We start from the raw sequence: 21,719 nt of genomic DNA on the forward strand, positions 1-21,719 counted from the left end.
TTCTATAACCACCCCATCCCACATAATCAGAACTAAAAAAGATATATGAATACAATATATACACAATTTATACACAAAGAACAAGGGCATCTTGGCTGTGCTCTAAGTGCAGAACATTACTTTATTCTTTCTATCTAGTGCTTTTAAAACTTGACATACGTATCCATATACAAAACAAGAAATACATTCCTTAAGGCATTGTCTTTATAAAAAAGAAACATGCACCAAAATACCTTTCTTAATAACTGAGGTAACTGACTTTTAATGATCTTTTTGGTGTATTTGTAATGAAACATTTGTTTGTGTTGAGTTAGAATATCAACACAGTCTCTAAATTATTCAAGATTTAGACATGAATAAACAGTACAACACCATAACATACAGAAAGATATTAACCATTTCATGTTTGCTAAATGGTTACCTGCACTGGGAATTTTTTTATAACAATTCAGAGAATGGTAAATTAAGAATAACTCTCAGTTCTTTCCTGTTCAAACCTGCTTCCTTCATTTGACTCTTGAATTTTAGAAGGATGAGGCCTTTGTTTATAATAGCAATGTAACAATGCACTACGGGATTGCTGGCTCTCTCATTCCAAACTGTCCCTTTCTGAAACCATTGAATCACACTGAATTGAAAAGGAGCCTTGGAGCCAGGGAACTAGCCATCCCATAGTGCATTCTTTCTTTGTGTTTTTAAAGAAGCAATGCACTATAGTTGAGCATATCTTTGCATGGAGATGTAGCACAAGAAGGTTGTCCTGCACATAAAACTATGTTTGAAATGAATGTGACAAACTTAGTTATACTATAAGTCAAACTTCATATATGCCTTGTAATTGACATGACTCACTGGATTATAATCATGTCTATCTTGACTGAGTGAACAGTGGATACATCTTCAAGCTGGAACTGTGGTTTGTGAGCTCCATACCAGGTTTCTATGTGTCTTGCACCTTACAAAATTTCCCATCTGAAGCTAAGCTTTATTCGATAATATATTGGTGCATATTCAGGAATTCAGCTTGATATTTGTGATTATCTATGTTGCAACATCTGTATATTTGATTTAGCTAATGGCATGCAGATGTCAGAGATATGAGCAGATTTGGTATGAGACAGCTTGAATAATCTTGCACACATGTCAGATGACAGAGGGAATGGTTTCTCTATACTGTATCCATCCAATGGGCGGCTTCCATTGTTGATGGAATGTAAGCCTCAGGATAGGAGCAGGTGGTGACCACAGAACTCAAGCATGAACACTATAGCAGGTGAATGTTTAAGTGGTATCCAGGAGGAATGGCACTGTGGGGGTGCTGTTAGACTGGATCTGAGCTATCAGTTATGCCGGTAATGTTGCTAATATTGGCTCTTCCGGACATTGCTGTTGGAAATCAAGGACTATGTACAATTGTTTGAATGTATAGTTTGTTCTCTGGCAAATTGGATGCTATGACCCCAGACAGAGACATTAGGCTGCAAAGCAACCTCATTTGTCACAGCTTATTGCTTGCTGCAACAAGTTTGATTCTGTATGATTTTATTCTTTCACACAAAAGCACCTTGAGAACTGTATGACAAAATACTTCGGAATATGCTCTTGCCTCCCCTAGTCTCGAAGCCCTTGTGAACAGGAGCTCACGACAGAGATATACAACCTGCTTTTGAATGAGCTAATGGTAGAGTCTCTGGGGATCAGAGTGCCAGTGTGTCTGAGGACCAGTTCAGAATCTCATGTTTGGAATGGGTCCAGAAGGGTTGGGTCCAGGCCTCAGAGTGAGGTCTTCAGGCCTCAGAGGGAGAGTGCCAGGTCTCGGAGTGAGGTCTTCAAGCCTTAGAGTGAGGTCTTCAGGCCTTAAAGTGAGGTCTCCAGGCAGCAGGACCCTCTACGGATGTAGTAGCGGCGCACCTCGGTAGAGTCACCGCAGACTTCAGGGCGGTGCACGATGAGGACGGGGAAGAAGCGGGCATCACGGTAAGTGGGCGGGCTGTCGCTGAGGGCGAGCTGGCTGGAGGAGCGGCAGCAATGCTCATCCACACAGCAGCGCTCCGTCAGCGTGCTGCTCCGGCTGCGCCACAGCCCCATGGTCCGCCGCGACCCGTACATGCGGCACAGCGAGAAGCGTGAGGTGTCCAAAGACAGTCGCGAGTGGAAGGCGTGCCGGGAGAAGATGGAGGAGCAGCTGGAGCTGGTAGCTGCCAGCCCATGGCTGTCCTGTCGATGGCAGCAGCGCTCGCAGTCCCGCACCAAGGCTCCGTAGCTCCGGGCTATGTAGCTGTCCCGCCGGAAGCCGTCAGACGACCGCGTCTCCCCAGAACCCGAGCCTGAGCCACCCAGGTTCATTAGCATGGCCTCAGAGTAGCTGGGAATCAGCTGGCGGTTGGAGCGGATGTGCCACTCCAGCTCAGTGCTGTCAACAGTCTCCGCTCTGGGAAAACCATAGTTGCCACTCCGTAAAGGGATGTTATCCCCAGAGGGGGACGGGCTGCTATTGCTGTACTCCAGTCCGAAGAGCTTCTCTACATGATAGTGCACGTAGGCCGTGCGGTACTCCACAAGGACCCGCAGCGGCCAGGATAACATGAGCAAGGCGGCCAGCCAGAATGCCACGTGCGAAGTGTACCAGGGCAGCCGGTCGGGATCCACATAGGCGATGAGCTGCTCTTTGAAGTCCACGTTTTTCAGCTGCATCCCCTCCCGCGCCTCCATGTAGTCATCCAGCCCCTCTATCTCGGAGAAGAAGCGGGCTCGCTGGTTGAGGTAAGCGTTCTCAGGCCCGGCACCGGCAAAGCTGAAGCACTTGGTGAAGCGCAGGCGGGTGGCGGGGTGGCCCTCCAGACCCCGCAGGTCCCTAGAGATGTCTCGCACCCCGCAGCGCGCGTAGTCAAACTCCCCTTCAGCAACGTGGGTGTTGACCCTCTCGTGGTACACCTGTGTGGTTGTGTAGGCATCGCCGTTGCGGTAGCGGGTGACCTGTCGGGTTCGCCGTACAAAGTGGTAGCTGATGGCCTTCCACCAGACGCAGGGCCGGGCCTGGCGCATACGGAGCACCCGCTCGTACACGCTGTCCACGTCTGCCTTGCACTGCAGCTCGGCGCGGGCCCGGCAGTGCCAGCACTCCACCAGGTACACGGCATACAGCATGAGCAGGAAGGCCAGTGGGATATACACATAGCCATCAGAGCAGGGACTGTCGTGGTAGATCATGGAGCGGCCGCTGCCCCCTCGCAGGGAGGAGATAGAGGCCGTGAGGGAGGAGGTGACGGAGGCGTCAAAGCTCAGCTTGGTCACGCGGGTCAGCTGACACCAGGCCACTGCCCCCAGGCAGCCGTACATGAGCAAAGAGAGGAGCAGGCAGCGCCAGTGTGACTCCCGCCACATGGAGGCGCTGAGCGACTGCTTCACCGGCTGCTGCTGCAGACAACAGGGACAGAGAGAGAGTGATTCATGACCATTATTCACTTTTAAGAATACTGCACAGAACTGATAATGCACTTACCATTATTGCATATTGTCAATTTTGCCACACACATGGACATACACACAAGCACACACATGCATTACACACACACACACACACACACCACTCTATATATATCAAAGGTTTGGGGTCACCTTGTCTTTTTCAGCTTTTTCTGATTTAATATTTTATTTTCTCTTTTTGTAATCAAACAGTTCATATGTGGTCAAAGTGCAGACTCAGAGCTTTTATTAAATGGTATTTTTATACATTGTGGTTTCACCATGTAGTAATTACAGAACTTATTATATGTAGTCCCCCATTTCAATGTTTGAGACAAATTAACATAATGTCAAATAAAAGACTTATGTTTTGTATTTGTTTGCAAATCCTTTGCATGCCTTGACTTCCTGATGTCTGTGACTCATCAACATCATCACAGTATGGATATCTTATTTTCAGATTGTGCTACAAGCAATACTATAACTCTTTGCATTTGAATGGATCTCAATGGGAATTGGGGGGTGGAACTAGATTCAGCTGTAAATTAGGCTGATACAGTATGGGTCTAAGGTATCAAATGAGCCTGAAACCATCATGCTGCTGCCAGATATGAATTGTTTCTCCTGACAAATCTTCCTGTTGAACTCAATGGAAAAAATATAAGACAAGGTGACCACACACGTTTTTGTGTATACAGTATAATTATCCTGCACAATGAATGACCATGTGGAGGGCCATTTATTTCAGGGCCATTTCTAATGCTCCATTTATCCCACGTCATTTTCTTAACTGTTTTATTTTACCATTAGCAGATCAAGGGCCTGAGGCATGATTCTACATTGAAATGTAATGAATAAGAGCAGACCAGTGCTTGGTATAAATCCTCAAGCTGGCAATGAGGAAACATATCTGTGGCACAGTGTAGCAGATCAGGCCAGATCTGTACAGGACCATCCTTCACTTCCAGTTGAATTACTTGCATTCATGCCTGGAGCCTGAAGATAATTGTAATTAACCCCCACCTACCTCCCTGCTCCATTAATTAGCTTCAAAGAACAACATGAATTGAATGGAATGGCATACAATGAGCAATTTCAGTCAATTAACTTCAAGAGGCTTAATTTTTTTTCTTACTGAGAACTGTCAAAGGAATTGAGGATAACAATAAATAGATCTAATCACTTGAACTGAAGACAATCTGAAACTGACAGGGCTGTAACTTTTCTGGTTAATGTATAAATATCTGTCATTTAAAATGATTTGAGGATGTATAGTAAATATTCTAATAAATTATTAAATATCAAAAGCTATTTTTAGTAATCTTGCTCTTATGGACTGGATGTGCTGGTAATGAATTTAAACTGAGCTCTTAGTTTTTCTCAGTCATTTACATTTATTTATGTTCTCAAAATGAACGCATAAAACTAAACACTTGCTTTTTGTAAAACAAAATTAAATGCAAATGTGCAAATGTGTTCATGTTACCTTACGTTTCTTGTGCATGTCATTTACTAATTTACTAACGCTAGGGCAGGATAGGTTTATTACTAACGATTACTAATGACCTCGTTAACTTGTCAATCCTCCACACCTGATTTCCATTCTCATGCTGCTCTCAAGCTAATGGTCTACACCTGTCTACACCTGCATATAAAGCTCAGTTTCACAGCATTTCTTTGCAAAATTGTTGCCTCCTGTTTGTCTGTGCACTTTTGAGCGGTTTTGTCAAGCCATTGTCTACCCATTACGATCCAAGCCTGTTTATTGACCGAAGATTATTGATTTCTGTTTTGTTGACCATTGCCTGCCTGTACCACAACTTTGCCGCCGTCATCGACCCTGAGCCTGCTTACCGTCCGCCTGTACTTCTGCCCCGCTGACAGCTTTCCTGGCTACTGGACTTTTTTTGCATGGTGTACCGATTACGAGACTGCCTTCTCCCTCGGTACTGCACTTTGGTTTTGGCTGGATTTTACGTATATGAACATTGCCTGTTTTTTTAATACGCTCACTGGACATTTCCTGAATAAAGCCCTGACAGGACTTTATTACACCCCTGTTTCTGAGTCGTGCATTTTGGGTCCAACCCCCCACGCACCCGTCTCACATATGTTAAAATGCATGTATCATAAACAATATGTAACATATTTGGTCATAAAATATATTACCATATATCTGGATATAGTATATATGTATGTATCATACATCAGTATTGGTCTTATCTAGGGACATACACAGTATGACCATACAGTATATTAGATGTCCATGTGTACCTAATGCTTGGGACAAAGATGTCTTGATTTGCCACATTTTCAGATTTGGAATCACACAATTTGGAATTTAATGTGGTTAAAGTGCATTTTCAGATTTTATTTGGCTAAAGGGTATTTTTATACATTTTGGTTTCACCATGTAGAAATTACAATGATGTTTATACATAGTCCTCCCATTTCAGGGCACCATCAGGACACATGGTTTCACAGGTGTTTGTATTTGCTCAGGTGTGTTTAATTGCCGCCTTAATGCAGGTATAAGAGAGCTCTCGGCATCAAGTCTTTCATCTAGGCTTTCAATCACCTTTGGAAACTTTTATTGCTGTTTATCAACATGAGGACCAACGTTGTGCCAATGAAAGTCAAAGAGGCCTTTATGTGACTGAGAAACCTTAGGCTTACCAAAATCAACTGTTTGGAACATAATTAAGAAGAAAGAGAACACTGGTGAGCTTAAACTGCAAGATGCATCCCACTGGTTAGCCGCAAAAACAGGATGGCCAGGTTACAGTTTGCCAAGATTTATTTAAAAGAGCAACCACAGTTCTGGAAAAAGGTCTTGTGGACAGAATGCGTAAAAACTCATTGGCCAGTGGTGAGTGATCCCAAACATACTGCTAAACAACAATTAAAAATTCTTGAGTGGCCAAGTTGATCACCCAATCTGAACCCAATTGAGCATGACTTTCATATGCTGAAGCGAAAATGTAAGGGGACTAGCCCCCGAAACAAGCATGAGCTAAATATGGCTGCAGTACATGCCTGGCATCACCAGAGAAGACACCCAGCAATTTGTGATGTCCATGAATCACAGACTTCAAGCAGTCATTGCATGCAAAGGATATGCATAAAAATACTAATTTATATAACAATGCTATGTCCCAAAGATCACGGTGCCCCGCAATGGGAGGAGTATGTTGACAGCACTGCTGTCATTTCTACATGGTGAAACCAAAATGTAAAATCTGCCCTTTATTAAAATGTGACAATGTGCACTTTAACCACATGTGACTTTTTATTGCAAGTCTCAAATTGTAGAGCACAGGAGCAAATAAAAACATTATGGATCTTTGTCCCAAACATTATGGAGGGCACAGTGGCTGTGTGAATTTAGTTTTAGTTTAGTTTTATTTATTAGCACACTAGAAGTACAAGGCAAAGAATAAAACAAATTGTGCAGGTGAGATAAAAACCCCATGGGGGATTATAAAGGCATCTCACCCAAACAAATGATGCAAGCAGTAATAAAACAAAACTGAAACAAGTCATTATAATGTAACATCTGATAAAATATATTTTTTAAAGTATATATATATATATGCACAGACAAATACAGTATATACAGTATTTGCGCTATACCTGTGCACAAAACCGACAGAAAAACCAAAACAGTAAAGTATGGCAACTTAAGTATTACACTGCAGAGGTACACCACTGTCCACATACAAAATTTTAGGCACCACAGTCCTGCCTTCATGAAAGACAAAAAAACTAAACCAAAGCACAAGTGCAATATTTACCCTACCACTGAAAACAATACATTTCATTTCATTTTGGGTATAACGACAGAAGGTATAGTTTTAGTTTGTTCTTAAATATTGGCAGAGAAGTATTTATTAGGTGCTGATGAGCATTCCACAACTGCACACCACGGTACTTGAGTAGAAACTGACCCCTGGTGGTGAGGCTCTTAGGAGGATGTAGCTGATTAAATTGCCGGGTACTATGCTGGTGGACTTCACTATTAGGTGTAAAATAATTTTCAAAACACTCCTCATTTACATCATGTTTGATATCTCTCCACAGATTTTCAATAATATTCAAGTCTAGGGACTATGGTGGCCATTCCAAAAACCTTCATCCATCTTTCCAGGAAGTACTGCATACTCCAGATGCTTAATTTTGTGTTGAGGTTGTTCTTTCTGGCAACTCTGCCATGTAGGTCTTTGTTTTTAAAATATGTTGTATCGTTGTCCTGCGAACAGCTAGACCTGTTTGTGCTATTCTTTTTTGCAGTGGTGAGTGGGTTCTTCTGAGCATTTCTCACCAGGTCTTGGGCCATTCTATCTTAAAACTTTCATGGTCTTCCAGACCTTGCCTTGATTTTTACATTACATTACATTATTGGCATTTGGCAGACGCTCTTATCCAGAGCGACGTACAACAAAGTGCATACTCATAACCAGGGATAAGTTCGCTGAAAGACTTCAACTGTTCCATTTATCTTTCATTTTCTAATAATGTTTCTGACAGTGGAAATAGGTTGTGTTTGTAGCCTTCTCCTTCTTGGTGGAAATGAACGATCTTCATTCTGAAATTCAACTGAATTCCCAGGGGGCAGCAGTGTCCTAGTGTTTTTGTGGTTTCGTTTCAATCAGCTGCCAATTAAGGCCAATTAAGGCCTTAAGAACAAGGCGGGAGGATACTTTAACCAATCAATGTCTTGAATGAACCTAGAACACCCCAAAAACCAGCAGACACTACGGCCCTCCAGGACTGGAGTTTGACACCTGTGGTTTAGAGGAACCCATGGTTGTTAACACCAGACAGAACGGCCAGTGCAGTTGGATACTTTAGATGGCATGGAGTTACTTCAGAATAAAAAGTTCACCCCTGGAATTATACTCACTTGACTCATTGAAGCCATTTTTGTTATCATTTATAGTAAAAAAAATAACAATCTAGCAATCTTGCCTTAAAATTAGCAGAAAAGTCTTATGTTTAACTGTACCATTTCGAGTTACATACAGATTACATACAGATCAAGTTACTCAAGTAAGAGTAAAATTAGTAGTAAAAGTAGTTAAGTACCAAGTTATTTTAGGATCTGATTTAATATCCAATCGAAAAAGCAGTGCAATGGCTACAGAGCTGCAGAATCACAGCCTGATATAGTGTACATACAGCAAGATCTACATAATTACATTGTCCAAAATATAAAATGCACTTCCAATAAAATAGTAATAAACTAAATATAAAATAGCAATGTTCAAATTAAAACAGAGCCGAAATGATATACCATTATAATAAAACAATACACAAAAATAAATTAAATCTTTATCCAGCAAGCCACAAGAAACATTATTGTAGATCCCCAAACTTGTTCTTCAACAGATAACTGTGTAGTATCAAAGCCTGCTTACTTTGGATTTACATACAAAAAATAGCCTTATCACTCTTTATCCAAGAGCTTTTGTAACAAACATCTAGTGGTCTCTGCGGTAAAAACTTGTCACTGCACGAAATTTTATGACAGAGCGCACATGAAGTGCCTGCAGCTCGGTTGAAAAAAATAAAATGTATGTATGGTAGATTTGATGAATGTAGTGACGACACATTCTTTGTTTTTCCAGTATTTTACAATTGGTCACACCCATGTCCCAATACTGATTAAGCTTTTTCAAAACTCTTAACACAGTTAGCACAACAGCAGTCCATGTGGACTAACTGGGGACCATTTTTCATTCAATGACAACATTTTTCAAAATTAGCAAGGAAGCCAGCCAGACTCTGTCCATCTACAACGCTTTTTGTTTTCAGTGTTTTCAAAACTGTTAAACCTGAGTTCAAAATATAGCACAATTGAGTCTTAGCAGACAATGCTCCATTTGCAAATGTCCAAAATGTGAGTTTGACAGCCATGGCTAGAGTCTAGGAAACATGAAGTCATGATGAAGCAGCTGCATACCGTCCCCTTTGAGAGGAAATCAGAGCGTGTAAAGGAGCTGAGGTACCAATCTGTCCATGCAAGATGTCAATACATCTTACCTTATTATTCGACAAAGAGGAACAGTGGATGTTCAGAGGAGAGCCAACATACTGTAACAATGTGCGCAGCAATACTCTCTGCAGTCGCTCCTCTCCATTGTTTGGGTATAGCAGCTATTCATTTACATAGAGGGGGTAATATTGACAAAAAACACAGATCATTCATTGATTTTATTTTTTTACTCTTGACACTCTACAGCCCAGAGGTCTCAATTGTGAATTTGATATTAAAGTGATACAGTCTATATACTCCTTTTCTATTTAGACAAATCCTGTTATTCATGATGGCCCTACCTGATATCGCTTTCAGGTTGTCTAGGATCAAGTTTTCTTCTTTTTTTTTTATTTACATTTTCGTCATTGTAGGTGTATTCTGTTATCTGTGTGGAATATTGAAATGTGAATGTATATTTGTCTTTTGTATGAATATGAACACAAGTAGGACAGGAGTGAGCTCAAAAAACAACAATCTTTAATAAGTGGGGGGGGGGGGGGGGGCATGAGCTCTGAACATGAGGGTCTGGTAACAACCTCAGGGGAACCAATAATCTAATTAAGACCAACAATTAGCTTTAATGAGACAGGGAGACATGAGAGAAGACAGAAGCCAGAAGGACACAGGTGAACCCTTACACCCAAACCATGCCAGGAAATGTGTCCCATCATTGTTGGAGCACAGTTGTTATTTTTTTATTTACTTTCTGTATGTTTACACAGAAATACTTACTGTACTATCATCCAATTCTCAATCACTGAATTTCTAGTTTTCTCTTATGTCCCCTGTCTGAATTTTGAATTTGGCAAGTACAAATGCAAGTGGCCAAGGTAAGGGTGTCATTACATAACACCGTCATGCAACCTACCTGGATATGTACAGCCTGCTGGTCTGCACAAAAATCCTAGGAAGTCTGTCCCTATGGAAAAACACACACCTGAGGACTGATGCTGATGCTTAAAACTGTCACTGTCAATGCAGAAGAAAATCTACTAACTAATGTTCCATCACAAAGTCTTCAACGTGGACAAGTGTCTGCACTGTCCGCACTTTGAGACAGCTCCAGCTCAGCCCCATGGCTGTGATTCCTCCCCACACACTGACTGTGGCAGCCCTGGCCAGAATGCATGGCCTGCTGCCAAATATTCGCCCCTCTTCAGCAGAAGCATTTCTCCCTGAGCTGTTCCAGGTTGCAGCTTTATAATTACTTTGCTGTCCTGGATCGATACAGACAGTGAACTGGTCAGGACAGCTAAAACAGGCCCAAACGAAAGCCCTGCTCTAAAATCCAGCCATGGATGACCAGCTTGAGAAGTGAACTGGTAAAGCGGGTCATAACATGGCATAGCTAGGTATGAGCTGGTCAGCCAGCATGGCCAAGCTAGTCCTAGAGCTGGTCTAGCTGAGTATGAGCTGGTCAACCAGCTACCAGCTGTTTCTCAACATAGCTGGGAGGTAGCTAGTCTGACCTGGTCAACCAGCTAAGCCATGTCGAGCTGGGAGCTGGTCTGACCAGGTAACCAGCTACAGTGCCAGCTGTTTCAAAACCTAGCTTGAGCTGTTCTTTTCAGCAGGCAGGGAGGACAGAACTCTTTTCTCAAAGAAAGGGACCAGGCCTGCCAGCCCTTTATGCAAAGTGGCTTAAGTTTTTACACGCTTTCAATGCATGCAGCTGGATCAATTTTACTGAAGCAATTCAGGCTGATTATCTCACTCAAATGCGCAATAGAATGGCAAGTGTAGTGTTCCACTTGGGATTAGAGCCTGCAATCTCTCAGTAACAAGCCCATTTCTCAGCTCTCCTAACCTCCACCCCTTCTCTGCTCCCACCTCTCTCAACAAGTGTTTTTCAGCGAATCGGTACCTGTCCTTCATTCGAGAGCCCTCAAGAGACCCAGGGAAATCTCAGCAGCTGAATAGATTCATGCCAATGTATTCACTCAGTTAATGAGGAAAGCAATCAGTCTTATCGAGGCGCTTATTCCCTTTTACCATTCCCTGGGTGAGCGCATGCCTGGGAGAAAAGCGAGACAGGGGGGAGATGCTGGGCCAGATTACAGTAATTGGTTTCCTCCATCTCTCCCTCCAGATGGAAGAAGGTTTGCCATGCCTTTGAGAATACAAGAATAAAAATCCCCAAATCTGGTGACATCTGCACTCCAAATGTGTTCAGGGCAGGTGTAGTGCTGGAGAGATTGGGATGGAGGGTTGGTAATTAAGTGCCAAGACTGTGACAATGGCACAGCAGGGGAGGAGGCACAAGACACTACATTACCACTTCCTCCATCTTCCATCTCTCTATCTACTTAGAACTTGCTTGTCTGAACATCTAGCGTAAAAACAGGTGGCAACAGAGTGGATTTATGATTGTGGGGCAGCATTCTACAGAGTTCATACATTTATGTTCAGGTGACATGAAAACCATGCTTCTTTCTTTTCCTTATATTTCACTTTTTCACCAAACTGGAAAGCCCAGATTTTCAGGCTTTCATTGCTGAAAGGTGACTTGAGGAGAGTGCAGACTACCTTCCATTTCCCTTTGCTCACTGCACAGGTAATCTGCAGGTGATCATTTTCTCTTGTGTGATGAGGCGGAGCAAACCCTACTGACTTGAACCCTCATACCATGGGGGAGCTATGGCCAAACAATCATCAAGTTTCAACTGGGCACAGACTCTAGCCATGGACATCTGCAAGTCAGTGCTGATTCAGCAGGGTGGCTCAAATGTGCCACATATGGGTCATAAACATCGCTGTAAAACAGCAGGAAAGGGCCTACCCCATGTGTTACAACCAGGGTGGGCTGCATGCAGGTTATTGGGCAAAAGAATGGCTGACACGGGGAGGGTTGGGCATAAGCAACATGACTCAAAAGCTCCCAAAAGCCCTTGCCCTCTCCCATGTGACAGACTGAGCCCTCATAAGACTTCTCCAATAACCACACAAAATATTACTGTAAGACTGAGAATGATTTAGCCAGAAAGATATCAGTCATGATGCCATTTTTCCATGGAGAATAGGATGCGATGGTAATCTGCACACAGCTCATCCCCAGGCAGAGGTAATTACAGGGAGACGGAACGAAAATATAGCCCACAGCGCACAACACACATCATTAGTGGAACACAAAAACCAGGTAAACACTGACTGTGCAGGATTTACAAACATCAGTGAACAATGCACATACTGTGTACTCACTGAAAAAGCACTGCAATAGAACAGCCACTGTAGAATAAAACCTTCCAAAGGTCCGGAATGCAAATAAAGATTTCATTCATTCATTCATTATCCTAACCCGCTAATCCTGAACAGGGTCGTAGGGGGGCTGGAGCCTATCCCAGCATACATTGGGCGAAAGGCAGGAATACACCCTGGACAGGTCGCCAGTCCATCGCAGGGCACACACACCATTCACTCACACACTCGTGCCTATGGGCAATTTAGACTCTCCAATCAGCCTAACCTGCAAGTCTTTGGACTGTGGGAGGAAATGGAGTACCCGAAGGAAACCCACGCAAACACGGGGAGAACATGCAAACTCCACACAGAGAGGCCCCAGGCCGACGGGGATTCGAACCCAGGACCTCCTTGCTGTGAGGCGGCACTGATTTATACAAATAAATTCAATCAAATGCTTAACGTGTGGTTCCCTGCCCAGAAAATCTAATTATTCCAAAAAATCCAAGCCTGTTTGACAGATTATGACTGCTACCCAAGACAGGATTAACTATGGCAGTTATTGACATGAGAGGGTTTTGAATGGTTGATACAGTTAAGGATATAACACTCAGATGTGCATGCTGGGATGCTCTATATTGAGATAGTTAAATTATACATGATTTCTGTATGTTCCTCTATGATTTCAAGCAATGCTGACTTGACTACATTTAAAGATTTAAAACTCATCTCGGGTCATGAACTTTCTCTTCTTTATTTGACTATGTCCAATTCACCTTGGCATGCATGTGTCCCTTCATGAAATCAATAGACGCAATCTATCAACCACAGCAAGGCAGGGCATAGACAACAAACAAATAACTGTACCATTTAGCATTTTATCAATAGCCTGCCAGTGGGGTACACGTTTCTATAAATGTGTCTGACAGCTGAAAAGTTTCCTGCTGAGAGTTATACATTCATTTCAGCTGAACTATTTGCCTGCATTGCTTAGCATGGCATAGCAAGAGTTCAGTTGACTAGGTTATCTGTGGAAAATGCATACCTTCAAAGGGTACTTCACTTCTAATAATGTGGAGTCACACAAATCTGTAAAATGTAATGAATATAATTGCTGCAAAAATGTCATACTATTTTTATGACAATACACTGGTTCTCCACAGCACACCTGAGGCAGCTCTTTATGTTCCAAATAAGTACATGCTTTTGCATGCTTAGTTTCTCCATATGTTCATACGCTGCTATAATGTCAGGCAAGATCACACTGGCACAGGGATCAAGAAGACAAGCTTATAAACCAGAGGATACATCATGTTTTCTAGAGTAGATACTCCTGTAGATCCCTTGAGCAAGGTACAGGTGTAAGGGAGCGGGGACGGAACACTAAACGTGACTGAGTTGGGTTCTAAAAGTTACCCACAAGATAGGTAAAAGTGGGAGTGTTAGAGTGATAGTGTTAGCTGTGAGAAGAGCACTACTTGCATAGTTTACCCTGTATATGCGCGAAAGACGGCGAATCAATTCACGTACATATACGGCTAACAGGATACATTCAAATGAGAAGACAAAGCAAATATAGAAACACAGATTCACAATAACAGTTAAGACTAAACTAAACACTGGCTATGCCCGAATGTTTGTTGTTTTACTGAGTCCATATGCATTGCTGGATCCAAAAGACGTGCTGTCCTTGTAGGAGCCGCGATGGTGCTGTGATGTCTGGAGAGGTGCGCAAAACTGGGTTGTTTGCAGGTCCTTTTCCGGGTGGAAAAGTTTGTTGCTGTGGTTTGCAGTGGTAAACTGATGTAGCATTGTGCGTACACCAGCTTCCACTCGCTATAGGCCACTAAGTTACCGCGTAGTAAACTAGGTGTGTCCGTAGGCCTGGTGGTGCGCGGTAGAAAATTCAGCCTCTGTCCGAGTATCGGAGCAGATGAGGTGAAGAAAAGAGCGTTGAAACAGGGTGCGTCGAAAAAGAAGGTGAAAAAGAGATTGGCATGCTCTTATACAGGGAAAGTTTATTGCTCCCGCCATTATGGGATTGGCTGAACCAAGCTAGACGTCATGCAGGGTGGACGTCGCGGAATTGTCCTGTGGGATTGTGGGAAATGTTGTCCCTAGACTAGCATACATGAAAAACATTAACACTCTAATTCAACTGATGAAACAGGATTATTTATACATAGGTGAGAAGTGTACACTCGGTGAAACCCTTCACTCATAGCAGACAAAAATATTGACACAACTACAATACGCTTCTCGGCTCCACCGCCAGTCCGGAAGCGAGATAAATACACAAACAGCCACGAGGATCTCCCGTATAAAACTCTGGGCTATCGGAGATTCATACAGCTCCCAGTGCGAGGAGTGACAACTCCAAACTTGTTTATTTAACTTTAGTGTAATACAAGAAACAAACATGCACTAAGAAGGCAACGAAAAGCACAAGCATCTTGTGCATAATACCAATACAGAAGTAACCTAAATACACAAACCGCCATGGGGATCTCTAACGCAGATCCCCAGACTATCACAGGTGCGCAAGGCCCTAAAAGGATATTACCTCCGACAGCGGCATCTTGAGCTTTAGTGCTATAGACACAATAACAGACATAAATGATGATAACACGAAAACAATGAGTTTTGAAAGTGACAAAAACAAACACCTTGCTATACCAGAGTAAACGAGATGTGGCTGTCAAACTTGGAAACAGCACGCTATGGGAAACTGACACACAGCAGCGGCAAGAATAATTTCCTCATACGGATAGGGGGAACATTGACTTATCAATTACACTAGATGAAATCTGAAGGGAGTAGCTTTCAAACAAGGTGGAAATAATAACTATGTGGACGAACAGCCAATGAGAGTAAGCATGCAAAAAAGGATGCAATAACCTCAAAACCCCAACACTTGGCTTAGACAGAAGGAAGCTCAATTCCCAGAGGAATCCCATCTTCCAACCGTCGTGTGTCTGATATTTGTGTACAAAATAAAATGTGCAGGTGAAAGTGTGACTGTCCTCTCTACCCTAAGGTGACAAAGAGTTCAGCTCCCATAAACTCTGGAACAACAGGTAAATGAGAATAGTCAGTCACATGCCTCACACAGTAAACAAATACAAAATAAAACAGACATGAAATTGAGAATTCAACACACAAGCCCCGATTCAAATAAAAGCTGGACTTAAATAGAAAGACACGCAGCTGACCTTCATTGGTAATCAGACAGGGAATTGATTTCATTGCCAAAGTGAAATTAATTACCAAATTGGCAGAAATACGGCAAGGGTAATGCCTGGAAATTCATCAGAATAGAAGTTCAGAACCACCACAACAGGTAGTGAACAAATATGGAAACAAATGAAATTTGTATACAACACCATACTTCTACAAGCAAGTGAATCAACCAACGTGTCGTTGATGGAATGGTACATGGAAATGGTAAGTGGTGTCAAGCATTGTTCCAGAATATGCACCATCAATCAATGCACAAGCATCCTTGATCTGCTTTAAGGTGACAGGGAAGTCCATGATCTCAGCTGCGGCTCTGCCATTGTACCATTCATGTCCAGCTATATGACCTGATTTTATATAAAACTCTGAATAAGAGCATCTGCTACTGTAACTGGGGCAATGTAATAAAATGCCATATGGATCACTGCAATGATGTCAGACCTTTGGGTGACCCCTCTGCAGATGGGAGATTGTCATCCCGAGCCTCTGTTCCTTAGTCATTTCCGGGTTTCCTGTTTCTATGTATTTTCTGAGTTCATTTTCATGTTTTGAGTTTGCCCTGTTCTTGACCAAGCCCCCTGCACCTGAAATGTGTTTCCTCATGTTGTGACGTGGAGGTGTGGAGAGCCAAGCGCGACTAAGGGTGATCCTAAGTGAGCGAACACACATAAGTGTCCGCCACCAAGACCCCAGTGAAATAGCAGAGACCGGGGTACAATAGGAGACAGCTCCGCACAAATAAGAGCCCCAAATAACGGCTCAAAAAATAAAGCTACCCATCAAAACCAGGGCGAAGAAATAACAACAAAAAACAGAGTGCATAAACATGAGCACTCAACCCCCGAACCGGGGGGAAACCCAAAATAAACGTACAACCTAGTGTAAAATACTAGGCACAGAAATAAAACACCAGGAGTCGCAGCTCCGGAAAAAATAAAAGTACATACCCGGGACACCGTCCCATACCCACGGACTCACACAAGCCGAAAAATAAAAGTAAACCAAGAAACTCAACCCCAAGGAAGGTGTTCGCGTAAGGCACACTGCCAGCGCGCAGAACCCCTTCCTTACCTATATTAATAGTTTTGCGAATAGAAACAGGCTCAGAAAGAACCGATACCCAGCACAATACCCGACTCAACTACCAGAGTCTACCGTGTGCTATACCAGCTTTGGTGACAGAGCGTAAGTGTACACCGAAGCAAAGACCGATCGAAAATGAGAGCTTTAAATACTCTCCAGAGGTAGGTACCTGGCTGGCACTAATGACTACCAGGTGAAGGTAATAAAGCACCCCCCTGGTGGCCACAGCCGGTATTCCCTCCCAACCCTGACACATGTGGAATTGCACTCACCTGATCCAAATTGTGTCTTGTTACCTGTGTATATATCCTGTCAGTGTTTTTTGTTTGTTGCCAGATGACTTGGTCCTTGCTCGTGTCTTGCTCTCTCGCAGTTCCTGTTCGCGTGTTTACCTGTCCCACTTCCAAGCCTGCTCCAAGCTCCTTTATCCTACTCCAGTCCCTTTGCCCAGCCCATGGTCCTCCACCATCCTCCTCCTCCAAGCCCCATCTCCATTCCTGCCTTCCACCTCAGACTGATCTTCTGGTTAAGACCCTCGCCTGTGTTTGACTTCGTCTCACCTGCTCTCCATTGCCCTGTCTGCCTGGATTCGGACCCTAGCCTGTCCATCCACTATGAACTGTTTATCCTGCGTTGCTCCCGTTTGCTGGCTATTGAACTTGGACTGTCTGACTTCGCTCCCTTTTCAACCAGTTCTGAGTCTGCGCTTGGTTTCAGATATTCTGCATGTGACAGGAGATATTGTGATTTAATCATCACCCCTCAGGGCAGGAACAAAATGCTTTGATATGGTGGTGAAGATGACCACATCAACTTTGCATTCTACGGGCACATACAAACCAAGTATGCTTCACTTCAGGGGAGACAGGTTGTAAAAAATGGAAACATAGTGTTCTTACAGTAAAGGGTTCTGGTGGTACCATAATTCATATAAGTTTCATACACTGGCCATTAAATTGATATCAACTAATATTATGCTGTTGGTTTTTGCTGTGATGTAGAAATGAGGTTGAATTTCCAAAAGCAACACATAACTTACAAATAAATAAAAAATACAGCTTCTCAGCTATTTGTAAATATCCATAATATTTGAAGTATTTACAAATACATGCCAATTTTTAAAAATAAAATCAAGAAGTACTCACCGAACACTTTATTAGGTATTTATTAGACTTATTTATTTTACTTCTACTGCTGTCGCCTAACCACTCAGCGTTATGATGTGTTGTGTGTTCAGAAGTGCTCTTCTGCATACCACTGTTGTGATGTAATGTTATTTGCTTTACTGTCACCTTCTTGACAGCTTTGGCCAGTCTGGCCATTCTCCTCTGACCACTCTCATTACAGGCCTTTCTGTCTGCAGAACTGCTGCTCACTGGATTTTGTTTTGTTTTTTTACATCATTCTTTGCAAACTCTAGAGACTGTAGGGGCGACATTGGCTCAGGAGGTAAGTCTGGCAGTCGGAAGGTTGCCAGTTTGATCTCACCCTGGGTGTATCAAAGTGTTCCTGAGCCAGATACCTAAACCCAAATTGCTCCTGACGAGCTGGTTGGTGCCTTGCATGGCAGCCAATCACTGTTAGTGTGTGCGTGTGTGTGTGAATGAGTGAAGGAGAAGCATCAATTGTACAGCACTTTGGATAAAGGCGCAATCCCAGGAGATCAGCAGTTTGTGAGATACTCAAAAACCATCCTGTCTGCCACTAACAATCATTCCACGGTCAAAGTCACTAGATCACATTTTTTCCCCATTCTGTTGGTTAATGTGAACATTAGCTGAATCTCCTGACCCGTATCTATATGATTGTATACTGCCACACAGTTGGCTGATCAGATAATCACATGAATAAGTATGTGTAATAAATAATAAAGTTCCTAATAAAGTTAGGAACATTTTCAAATGTTCATATTCATTTTCATATTCAAACACGATTCAAATTTTTTCAATTTGTGAAGTGTAATCTTTAAAATTGCAAATTTTGTGATTCATAAATGATTTCGTAATTTTTTTTAATGCCACATATGCGATTATCACTAGCAGCTTTGATGGTAACCTTCTGATTAATCTGGTTACTTTGAAAAAGCACATTGAACCCTGGAGTACTGCTTTGGCTACTGCACTGTTGACCTGAGGACATGGATATCCTCAGTGAGCTTCCAACAGCAGGTTACAATGTATGTATGTGCTAAAAACAATGGCAGCCAACTTTCCCCCTAGCAGCATTCTCATTTTATATGATGTACAAATTTAATTGCATATGTTTGCTGTCATCCAGGTGATATAAAGCTGCTACGCTTCTGTTCAGAATCAGATTCCTGTGAACAAGTAGTGTACATTAGCAGATCTCCAAACACAGATGAACATAACCATATGACATTCTGAATTCTACTTTGGTTTCCATCTTCAAATTTTACTAGTGAAGATTTGACCAGAATAGAATCATTGTGATGGGAGCATTGAGAACAACTGCAATAAGTACAGGAAAATTGTCCTGTAATATTCACTCTCCTTCACTGCTGAAAAGGGGAAAATGGAACAAGAACACAATAACCCAAAAAAACAAATCCATAATACTAATTAAAGCATAAAAAGCTGCAGCAAGTTGATTTTCTCTTTCCGGAAAACTGTAATCCAAGAAAGCTTCAAGCTTTTGTTGCATCTGTGTTTCTGTTGTATATCAATTACACTACATGCTGTATCTTGCCTCCCATTAAGTGCAAGTGAGTCAACTATCCTAGATATTGATGACAATCAATAGATTGGACAAAAAAATGCACTGTATTCTGTAGAGGAGCGGTGAGCAGAAAGAATCCCGGTGCAATTTTAGGTCTTCTGCAACCTGCATCACACTTATTACACACACCCAGCCTCAAAATATGGCAGACGCGTTTGCGTTTTACAGGCGTTCCATTTGCAGCCTCCTTTAAACTGTTAGTGGGAGCTACACATGAGGGATTTTTGTTGCGTACGGAGCTACAGGTTTTAAAGTGTTAACACAAGGTTAGCGTACAGAATGGCATGTCACGGGCAGAGAATTTGCGCTGCATTGCAGGCAACAACTCCAGTCTCACCTCTTCCAAGACGTCGATGCTGGCCGGGGTGCCTTCGATTTCGTTCGGGGTGTTGGGCACCGTGTCCTCCGCAGCAGTGTCAGTTTCCAACTCGGGAGACAGCATCCTGCTCTCGCAGAAACACGGTAGCCAACTAAAACCAGTCCCTTTAGGAACCCGGCTCTATCGGTACCAGCTCGACTCCTTCCCTTGTCCCGATCCCCTGCTGGTCCGGAGCCAAGGAGGACGGGGATCCCTCTCAGGGTGCTCCCATAGCAGTAAGCAGGGAGGCAGGGACGCTGGGACTACTCGATCTGTTCAAGGACGGTGAAAAAGGAAATTCCACAAACGATTCAAGCCCGGTACGCACGCCATGGCAATGGGATATTATAGACTACAAATATAAACACGAGAAAACATAGCAATGCATGCTTAAACGAACAAACTTAAGCGCGAACCGCAAAGAGTAAGATAGTGAATATATGCAGCAAGCCCCACGCACAAAACGCATCTCAAATGTTGTCTAAATGGCCAAAGTGCAGTCCACATATCATGTTCCGGTGCCCTTCAACAAAATTGTGGGATACGTCCTTCACGTTCTATTTGGCAACCGACTCCCTCTTCTTTGCTGCGTCTACATTTTATGCGCTAGCAATATAACATTACCCTACACTAAAAGCACGCTCTATAGAAAAAGCGTATTCGAAAAAGCCTCCGCTGGGAGTCGCGTAAACCCAGTTCATCTCTGCAGTAGCTTCGTGCACTGCAGAGCTGAGGTAACGACCAGGGAGGCATTTTTCATTGATAAATTCAATACATCATCGTCTGTGTGCTTTTCAAAATACACGCTTTCTGCAAAATATGCTATGCAGAAATAGGTATGGTAATAGGGGAGACCGGGGTACAAACGAACACGGGGCATGTTTAAACATGGGGATTTTGCACAGTTGCATTTGCGCAAGAATTATGGGTTTGTTTTCGCTAATGTAATACAGCAACGGGCTTCTCATGTGTGAGTGGCTGTATGATTTGAAAACTTCATCAACAAATCCGTGCTTTTGCACCATGAAAGTGATTGTTTTTCACCAACGTATTTTAATGGAATAACCGATCATATGCGACCGCCAAAGACTCCAAATATAGGCCTACGTCATTTAACTCACTGTCTTGCGGGTTATAAGACTGTATAGATTCGACACGTCACGAGCGAGCAGAAACTGTGACCCTTGCTGGAATACAGCTAGCGCAGCCGGGGCACGTCGGAATGCTGTGTTCCAACATGCCCCCTCCTGTTATAAATGCATCAGCCACAATAACTTTTAATGTAACGTTGTATATTCCACATTCCATATTGCTTGCATTTATTCAGTCCGATTTAGCACTCGCTCTTGATCAATTTCTTCCGAGACTTTTTTTTTTTCCCCGAGATTTTTATAAATGGTATCATATGCGGTTAGTACAGACAGCATTATAGCCAATCTCTACAAGACGATTTTCAGATAAGAAATGTGAACAGTAAGAAATGTTGGATTCAGGAGCTTTTGTGTTAAAACTATTATTGTTATTACTATTTTCCCAGTCCATTTTCCTGTACTTTGGATGCCGTTTAAACTTGCCCCGGAACTGTTATAAATTGCGTTGGATCAGTTTCACTCCGGCTGCTTTCGA

At 42.8% G+C, this 21,719-nt stretch overlaps 1 protein-coding gene across 1 annotated transcript; it reads right to left on the reverse strand.

Annotated features, from left to right (window-relative positions):
- Positions 1-1,857: 1,857 nt before the first annotated feature.
- si:dkey-13p1.4 (transmembrane protein 151B) lies at positions 1,858-20,177 on the reverse strand. The gene is made up of 2 exons (XM_061218721.1): positions 20,073-20,177; positions 1,858-3,417 (listed from the first exon to the last, which is right to left on the reverse strand). The coding sequence occupies exons 1-2, from the start codon at positions 20,175-20,177 to the stop codon at positions 1,858-1,860; spliced, it is 1,665 nt and encodes a 554-aa protein (XP_061074705.1).
- Between the last annotated feature and the right edge of the window lie 1,542 nt (positions 20,178-21,719).

The sequence above is a fragment of the Conger conger genome, chromosome 1 (genome assembly GCF_963514075.1).
Source record: "Conger conger chromosome 1, fConCon1.1, whole genome shotgun sequence".
NCBI lineage: Eukaryota > Metazoa > Chordata > Actinopteri > Anguilliformes > Congridae > Conger > Conger conger.

Bases quoted from the DNA above. Each gene is read 5' to 3' on its own strand.
- si:dkey-13p1.4 (XM_061218721.1), bottom strand. From the start codon at position 20,177: ATGCTGTCTCCCGAGTTGGAAACTGACACTGCTGCGGAGGACACGGTG. The intron at 3,418-20,072 runs GTGAGACTGGAG...TGTTGTCTGCAG, and splicing joins GCATCGACGTCTTGGAAGAG to CAGCAGCCGGTGAAGCAGTC.